The sequence below is a fragment of the Phaethon lepturus genome, unplaced genomic scaffold, assembly GCF_000687285.1.
Source record: "Phaethon lepturus isolate BGI_N335 unplaced genomic scaffold, ASM68728v1 scaffold2781, whole genome shotgun sequence".
Taxonomy (NCBI): Eukaryota; Metazoa; Chordata; class Aves; order Phaethontiformes; family Phaethontidae; genus Phaethon; species Phaethon lepturus.
In genome coordinates, this window is record NW_010519631.1 from 21 (window position 1) to 9,649 (window position 9,629).

The 9,629-nt window shown below is 36.2% G+C and overlaps 1 protein-coding gene across 1 annotated transcript in view; it reads left to right on the forward strand.

Moving 5' to 3' along the window:
• Positions 1-907: 907 nt before the first annotated feature.
• LOC104628489 (breast carcinoma-amplified sequence 3-like) overlaps positions 908-9,629 on the forward strand; it is a gene marked incomplete at its 3' end in the record, with an annotated part of 54,492 nt that continues 45,770 nt past the window's right edge. Inside the window, exons 1-4 of the mRNA XM_010297097.1 lie at positions 908-992; positions 3,839-3,893; positions 5,848-5,923; positions 7,855-7,961. Of these exons, the coding sequence (XP_010295399.1) occupies positions 922-992; positions 3,839-3,893; positions 5,848-5,923; positions 7,855-7,961 (309 nt within the window). The remainder of the gene's footprint in view (positions 993-3,838; positions 3,894-5,847; positions 5,924-7,854; positions 7,962-9,629) is intronic.

Here is a 9,629-nt window from a genome sequence, read left to right on the forward strand (position 1 = left end):
GATTGAGGCATAAGATGCAGGGATGTTTTATCCTGGATACGCCGTTTTTCCTTTTAAGGTTGCTTGGCACGTGTGTCAAACTTCCGTTGTGGTGCTGAACGTGTTGTTATTAATTTGTGTGGGACCAGGTGTTTATCCTCGCCTCACTTAATGAGATGGTCCTCACTAAGACTGCCCAAGCATGAAATGATGCTGTACAGCTAAATCCTCGATGTGGTATCATTTTTTTCTCCCACTTTATGTACTGGTTTTTGCCTTGGGGCGGCAGAGGGGACACTGGAGCGGCTGAAGGTGGACTGAAGGGGTGGCTGGGATCTGTGATGCTCCTCAAGTGATTTTTTTGCCTTTGGGAATGTTACGCTGAGTTTTCACACGGAGAACTGAAGTGTGAAGGAAATACTTGAGAGTGATGCAAAAAGCTGACATAATAAAGTAGAATGTGTTCCATCACGCTTTTTGCGTTTGCTTACAGACTTTCATGAGCACAAGATGCTACAATTGTGATTGTACGTTATTTTTATATAATTATTTTCTAAGACAACAGCTCATTAGTAAATAATGGTCTTATATAATGGTGATGATAATTGTACCCATACCACTATCTTTAATGTACACTTTGAAGAAAATTTTCCACGTTATCATGCAGGTTTGTGTTCTGTTTTTCTCCTCGCATACATTGCAGGATTTGTAGTGATTGAGATACTGAAAAAAGAAGTTGTTTGTTTGGGGGTTTTTGGTTTTTTTAAATGTTATATAGGGGCATAGTCCCTTAGAGGTTTGTATAAGTTAAGTTTCCTTCTTCAAGAGAAGAAAGGTTTTTATCATCCTGAAGAATATGAGAAGAACTAGTGCAATAAATAATCCTGATAAAAGTTATTATTAAAAAGAAGTGTTTTTCTTACAGGTATCTGCAAAGAAACAATGGCTACAGAATCTCCGCGCCGCCCCAGTCGCTGTACTGGAGGAGTGGTGGTTCGTCCGCAAGCTGTCACGTAAGCACGTTCTAGAAGAGTAGCCCTTATTTGAAATATTCATTATTTTCTTGTAGAAGAAGAACCTAGCTTGAATTTTCTTTCAAAGCCAGCTGTGACAGCTTGTGTTGACAGTACAGTTTTGTTGCATTGAGAATTTTCCAATAAAATAAAGTAAGCAGGTGTTGCATTCCTGTCTCCTAGGACTTTGCAGGTCAAACTATCCCTTTAAATGGGATGCTTTTCACTTATACACCAAAACCTTCAAAGCTGTACATTTTAAAGATGAAGAAATTGCAGTGTTTTGCTGTTTGTTTACACAACTTTGTTTGCTGTACAAACACTACGCTAGCTGTAGATCAATGATTGCAAACTTCTTCCTTAGGCTAGAAGGAACATAGGATGTATAGAGGCATGCGTAGCCTGTTCCATTCTTGCTGTTCTTTTTAATAATACCTTGTCACAGGCCTGGATATAATAAAATATAAGCCTGTCATTAAAGTCCTTCAGTAAGTAGAATTGTGGATTCTATTTTTTTTTTTTTTTTTGCTTAGGAGAACAAAACCAAGAACAAAGGAAGAAGCTACCTCTCTCCAGTCAGAGTGCATAAGAGACCATTTATTTGCTTGGGCATCCTTATTTTCATTGTGTTCACATGAAAATACTTTCATGGGAAAAGAGCTTAGTAAGACAGAAGATTTATGGTCTTGTCTCTGTTAAAGGTTTTTTGTAGCAGTTTTCCTTTTTTCCTGGGGATGTTTATACTGCTGAATTGTTGATGCAAAATGGCACTGTATTGAAATGTTCACTTGTACTATCAGTTTCAGCAGCTATTAGTTTGCCATGGGAGATAGCTGTGTATTTCAACATCAAGATTCACTTTATTTTTTACTAGGGAGCACATGAAACCGATCATTGTAACACAAAGTTCTGTTAATGGTTTGTCTTCCAGACATGTGATAGAATAAGCATTATTTTAGGTTGCAGAATTCATCAACAAATGCTTTTTTGTTTGTAATAACCTTTTCTTCAAAATATGCTTTAAGAATCCAATAGTAGAAAACCACTGTCAGTATGAAATTTTCTGTTCTTTTGTTTTATTAAATTTGGTGGCTTGTTCTTGAGCCTCAAAAATCTTTTCTCCTCAAAAATATCAGTCCTTTTGATGAGAGATTCTGTATGTTGAGCAGCATGCAGTAGCATTCCAATGCTTATGTTGAGCTCCTAGATTCTTACTAATTGAAGACTTTTTTTTTTTTTTTTGTGGGTTATGTTGTTGTTTTGGTTGTTTTTAAGCACTTTAAAGATACCTTCTTGGTACATACACTGAATAAAACATTTCCCAAACATCAACTTTGTTTCAAGATGTACTTGGGGGAAGGGAAAAAAAAAAGCCCTCATTTCATGAGCTGAAAAATGAAGACAGTATGACTCTTGCTGGTAGGCATTCACGTGAGAACTTCAAACACTGTATTTAATACAATAGCTGTAGACAAGTATTATTGCTAGGTAATAAAGGGCTCTGCAGGTATACAAAGACAGTTTTGGTGACCTACATAAATCAAAGAAGAACCAGCACTAGAAACCACAGCTCATTTATAAGGCCTCAGCTTAAAGCAGTGAGACGAACTTTGATGCAGTAATCCTTGGGTCACTGGACAAAATCTAGTTTTGTCATGAGTTGGAACAAGCTTGCTAAAATTTAAAACTTTATGCTTTAGATTTCTTTGTTTTCAGAGAGGAGTCAACCAGTTAAACTGATCGAGGTGTTGCAGCATTTGACTTGAAGTATCTTCTGGAATGCTGTGTATAGGGCAGAGTACTTAGTTCTTAAATAGTAAATACTCCAATTTCTATTAAAAGAATCTTACGCAGCACAGTTTCAGAAAGCAGGAAGGAAGTATATGTACCTTTAGACATTCAGAGTCTAGATTTCCTAGTTTATGACTTTTCTTTGTTGCTATTAGAAATCTTGAGTTAGCACAGGAAAAATTACTACCGATATAGTTTGGGGACTGCCAAAGCTGTTACCTAAAGGTGTTTGGTTTTTGTTTTTTTTTTTAAATTGTGTCAGACTTTATGAAGATAGTTCTTGTTGCAGCGTGTTTCAGTATTACTCATTACAGAAAGCACAAACTTTTTGCGTAGTTTCAACACCTCTGTCAACCCACATTGTACGTTGCTCAGCAGTTACACAAGAGCCTCACTGCTCATGCAGGGATAAGCTAATAAAAGCATTAGTTTAAATCTACCAGAACAAGTCTATCTTGCACTATATACTATTCTAAATCATAGCTGCTAATGAACTTCCATGAAAGAATAAGCTTCCCAAGCTATGAAATCTTACCTGAAAATACCTCTCCTTACTGTTCTTCGTTAGGGTTTTGGTCCATCTCGTTTCCCCAAGCGCTACCACTTACTCCATCATTGTACATATTGCATGTGAGGTCTTAAAGTTTACTTGGCCCCCAAGGAGAGCTCCAGCCCTTAGCTTAAGTCCTCATCTTCATGTTGTAATAGCCAAATCAAGTAGAAAAATACTGAAAAATAATTTCCAAATGCCTGTTCTGCTTCAGTCAGCCACTCTGATGTGGAGAACATGGTTTCTTTCTTGACTGTTCCATTTTATACTTTACCCTCAAGCAGTTATTTCATAAACAGGTATCACTTAGCTTTTTACAGACTTTTAGGTCGCTATTTATATTATCAGAATGCTTGGCAGCATATTAAGTAACTGCATTGCATACTTTGTATTTTCCTTTGCGCTAAAGATTGTACACGTTTTCTCTGGTGATACGTCTTATTTAATATATTCATGACCATTTCTGAACTTTAGTGATAGTTAAAATTCTCCTTATGTTTTCAAGGGAACAGTCGTACATGGAAAGTGTTGTTACCTTTCTTCAAGATGTTGTGCCACAGGTAAGTGTAGATCTTTAAAACTATTTTTTCGGTGTGTAAAGCACTTGAAGCGTGTGTTAGGTGGACCGAACTAGCACTGAAAAACAAAACCCAAATTTTTGGGTTTTTTTAAATGTGAACCTTGAGACCAGGTTTTTGAAAGCATAGACTGCATGCTTTCTGAAGATTGGGCCCACAGATTTGCTATGATAGGTAATAATTAAAATGAAAATCTTAGCTGCATAGAGGTTGAAGAATTCAAGTATAAATAGCGGGAAGAAGATCGCACCCTTTTCCTACGATAACTTGGACAACAGAATAGCTGGGGAGACTGCCCTCATATGATACTTGCTCCGAGTCTTACAAATATATTTTTTCTGGGTGGTCGTTGGAAACCTGTGTAAGAACCCTGGCTGGATTGGTGTTAGAACAACTTAGTAGACACCTCATGTCACCTTAGCTTTTATCACTGGCTGAAAAGGAGAAAGTTTCTTTTGCCTCCTTTACTCCCTCTTTTTTATCTTGTTTCCTTAACCAGCCTCAGAATGTCCTGGCTGCTGGGGGACTGTGGAGCTCTGCCTCTCCAGCACGCTGGGTGTTGCAAAACAGGAGTCCTCACTCGGCTGTTTAAAAAAATTTTCTTTTTTTTTTAAATTTCTGGGATTTTCTTCTCTGGAGAATAACTATGACGCCTGTGTCTGCTCTTGGTCATAGTTTTTGCAGGTAGCAGCAGCATGAAACTGGAACGGTCGCTTCTGTATTGCTCATGGGCCTCTCAGTAGCAGAGGGGAACTAATTCTGTTTTGTTACTCTTTGGGAAAGCGGAGGAGCATTGCAGCTCATTGTCTGTAGCCTCAGGAAACTCTCTTGGCTCTTATTTGAAGGATTATCCTGGTCGGTTAGTCATTAATTTTCTCAATAATAATATAAAAAAATTCCCCTCACTAGTATCAATTTGTGAAGTGCATTTTGGACTCGTGGTCAAAATTAAAAATAGTAAAACTTTAATTTAAAAGATTGCTGCATTCCACACACGCCCCCATTTTTTCCCCTCTGTAGTTAAAAGATACAGTCTGTGTTTTATTTTACAAATCAGTTTGCCTTGGAAGCATGGAATGTGATTTGTTTTGAAAAGTAATACCCACACTTATTTTTTGAATTTGTATTTTTAGTTCACGTTATTGCTTTTCTGGCATGTATAAAGTGATTATACAAGCTCTTTTCATATTTGATCCAAAATACTGCACAGTATTTTGTTATAATTCATTTGGAAGTGATGGTATTTCTACTGTAGCTCACGTTCTTACTACCACAGTTTCTCCTGAGAACTGTAAAACTTGCAGTTTGGAAACACTGCAAGTCTCCTTCACAGTTTCTTTTTGTATCTCATCTTTTTATGGGAATCTGTAGAACACAGAACTGAAACATGGATCTGTTCTACAGGAATTACAGTTCATTCTCTTTTAAATGGCTATATTAAAGATGTCACAAATATAACTAAAACATGTCAGTAAAATAAACTATGTAGTAAAGGTCTCTTTCTTTCCTCAATCTTGCTTACAAAGCTTTTAAGTGAATTAAAGAGAATTTAAAAAGAAAAAACGCCTCACAGAAGAACTTCTAACATTGCTTTTTCAAGTAGCGTACAACTGCTGAAGTTAAAGGTTGCAGAAGCCACTGTATTTTGGCTTGACTGAATTGCTGTAGGTCATGTGACATTTTTGACCTGCTCCAGAAGACTTACTGTCATATATGTCTTGTCATTTCTACGTTGGTAAGTGATGTTACGCTTGTTGAGTTATATTTCATAAGGTATATGTTGATCATGGAACCATTAATTTTTGAAACAAAACCTCCCAGGAATATTGGTGACAGTGAGATACATGTATCTCTGTTTTTCACTTACATTCCCTCCTATGGTCTACAGAGGGAGGAAAAAAGCTTTCTTATTTCAACCCTTTTGCTTTTTGTGCAGGCCTACAGTGGTACCCCACCAGCAGAAGAAAAGGAGAAGATCATTTGGGTCAGATTTGAAAATGCAGATTTAAATGGTATGGCTTCATTTTCTCTCACTTGTTTTTGCATCCATGTCCAATAATTTCAGTCGGCTTTATCAATAAACACTTTTGACTCAAAGTTAAGTACTTAATTTCCCTGTTCTAGATAAGACTAAATTCTAAGTGGATAACTGTGCTTTTTTTCAGTATCTACCAAATAGAATAAATACGCCTTGTGACTTCATCTAAAGGCAAGCTAACTCTTGCTTAGGAAAAAGGGCAAATAAAACAAAAAAATCCATTTCTTTCCTTAGGGTAGTTGAAAAACACGTGTAGAACTGAATTTATTTCATCTACTGTTTTTTATCTAGCTAGGAATGCAGTCCAGGTCCCAGATATATTTTCAGTGGTGTGATAAAATTCAGAGTAAGCTAGAAAGGAAGAGCAATCGTGTAAAATGAGCAGGAGATTCCATGATGTCTTTCGGGAAATAATAAAGCAAAGCCACAAAATATTCTTAAAATGTAACTTGTTTAGCACTTTCAGTGTATCTTAATAAATCGTCAGCAAAGACTACTGACTTAGTGCAGAAAACAGATCTCCAACCTTTTAAAGAGAAAATGGTGATTGTTACAAGCTTTTCCTAAGAATATCAAGTAGATTCCCACTTAAGATCTGGGCTGTTCTACATGTCTATCCTAGTTACCTCTTTTTGAATAAGGAGGGTTAGGGACTGAATGAGAGATGGTTGAATGCTGCTACCAGGTAGTTACATCCTGAATTAAGACTACCCCAGCTGAAACCAGGACAGTGGAACATCTTGGAGTTGCTTGTGGTGTGTGGTATGTGTGCTGCTTGTAGCTGGGGAACTAAGGGACTTGCCTTTTGGAGAACACTAGATTTAAGTCTTTCAGCAAATTGCTGTTTCTTGTCTGCCCTCTTATTTTCCTGTCTAGAGCTCTACGGTAAAGGCTCTTTCTGGTCTCAGATGAAGTAATAGCAACCATAGCCGGCGCTGTGATGGGGAATTTTCAGCTTTTCCAAGAGGTTAATAGAGAAGATTATATGTTTTCCAGCTGTTGAAATGGTGCAGAGGCTGGCAGTTCATAAATTCAGGGTTATTAGAAGGAGAAAAGACCTATCAACCTGTATATGGCATTATGTCCAGCTTTAGGCTAGTTAAGGTTTGTTGACTTGTGGGTTTTTTCCCTTGTATGTTTATTTTTAAAAAATCTCAGGCATTCCCTCTTTAGGTTCTTTTCTACAATATAACAAAAGCTCTTTAGAATATTCTTCAGAATCCTTCATATTCTGTTTAAATTTACTTTCATGCAGCCTAATCTGATTGGGCCTGAATACGTCCTCTTTCACCATCCTAAAGATTTCCTCTCTTGTCTTTGATGCTTACATGCTTGCAGTGAGATTTGTTCATGCTGTCATGGCTGAAAATGTAGTTTTAGAGGGCTTTACGCAAGAAAACCTTAATATTTTTGATTATTATGTCCTGTAGCACTTTTCTTCTTTTGGTAAGGTTGGTATAAAGATTAATTACATAGGATCTAGAAATAGTTTTGACCATTCTGTGCATTTGTAATTTCTGTATTTGTTACTGTTTATTCTGTTGGTCCTCTGCAAATTTTTCTCTCATTGAAAAGTTTGCCATGTTTTATTAGTCATTGGAGAAAGAATTACAGAAGTTTTTGGGCTATGTAGTGACAAGCCACATTGTAATCCGGAAAATTTTTCTCTATCATTTTAAATTTTAATGCCTTCTAACCTCTTTGGGAAACTTTAACAAATCTGTTAAGTTTGCCTAAAAGAATATATTTCAGTGTTGTTCCAGCAGAAAAAATTAAACCACTTTGCTTGCTTTTACTTATGACAACAGAAACATGCACTGAGAAAACACCATCTAGTATAACTGACACCAGCCATAGTTGATCCTAACCTGTTAATAATGGCTTTGATATTTAAACCCAATTCAGATACATCAAGGAATATGGAGTTTCATGAAATACATAGTACCGGGAATGAACCACCGTTACTGCTAATGATCGGATACAGTGATGGAATGCAAGTCTGGAGCATACCTGTAAGTACAGAGTTCACTTCACTTCTGTGCCAGAGGCTTTTTTGTTTGTAACGTTGTGTTACTACTTTAATATTTTACTTTTCATTTTTCCTATTGAAGTGGAAAGAGCCAACATTTGCCATCAAGGTCATATGGTTTGTATGTAATATGCTTATCTTAAGATTAATACTGAGTATAGATCAAACACTTGAATTCATGTACCTTCAGATTTGAGGTCTCTTTACAAATTATTTCTGTTAAGTAAATTTTCAGAATCGAATTGGGAGTGTGTTTGACATTATGGAATAGTTTGTGTCTCAGAAAGGACAGATATGTTTTTAACTTACAGAAAGGAGTAAGGGAGGAAAAATATGAAAAGAATTTGTTTGTCCCAGGAACACAAGTATGACAGTATTAATAGTATTTTACAATCACATGTTTGTCATGTACATGATTTGCAATTTTAATTTTATTAAAGTCTATGTGTGCATATGGGTTTGATTTCATGCTGTCATACACACACCCTGCAGTTTGTGTTTCAGAGTGGTTTATGAGCACATGGTCTTAATTTGGGGAATTCCCCCCAAATTTCTTGAAACTATAGAATAAAGTTTAATACAGTAGGTCATAAAATTCTTAACTTGAAAAAAAAATTGCTCATAACACCTTGTCCTTCAAAATAATGTAGAGAGGATGGAGTTCTTTCCCTTTGTAAAATACTTTTTTTTTTTTTAAATGTGTGTGGAGTTTTTTATGACTTTTTGATTAGCTATGTAGGACATGTGTTTATATACCAGTAAGCTTAGTATAATATAAAATAATGTTAATTTGTACACCAAAAATTCAATTAAATTGAATTTTACTGGAGTGAGGGAGAGCTGGCTTTTCGCTTCTTGATTGTGTATTGTTAGCTGGAGATGAAGATGAAAAATGAGCTTCTGCATTTGAAGGAGGGTTTATTAGACAGGAAGTATGACCTAGTACATGTTACGATGTTTCAATATTTAGTAATTTTTCACTAAAATTTAGGAACTTTAACCAAAATCTAGGAAACTTTATGTGCTTGTCTGTCCTGAGGAAACTATGTCTAATTCTAATTTTCATGGCTTTATTTTTAATACAGCAAAACATATCTTTGGATATTTTTGGTTTGTTTTGTTTTAAGTCTGCCTTATACCAAATGCCTTTGAATACTAAGGATGGGTTTATAGTATATAATTAGTTTTGTACGCTATTTTGAAGGCTGATCAGTTTTATATTTGTGTACAAATCAGATTATTAAAATGGTTCAGAAAGGCTTTGCTTTTTTCTTAGAAGTGTATTACAGAAAAGAAACATTAGGTGTCAGTAAGATACTGAGCTAAGAGAGGATATACGACTGCAGCAGTAACCAGGAGTTACAGCACAAGTTGATGAACTAGTTAAGATACTGTGAGTAGTCAAATGGACTTAACCTAAAGAATTTTTATAGAACAGCTTACTTTATCCTGATGAAATGTTCTTATCCAAATGAACGTGTGTTTTCTGAAAAATGTTTGGAAGTAAGTTGTGTCGGGACTTGTCCTGGCCACTCCATGCGAAGAAGAGCTTTGTGTTTAGCAGAGATTGTTTTTTTCCACTCTCTGTGTGTGTGTGTGTAACGTGCCCTTGCTTTGCGGTTAGGTGGGAGCTCTGTGCATCCCTCCTAAG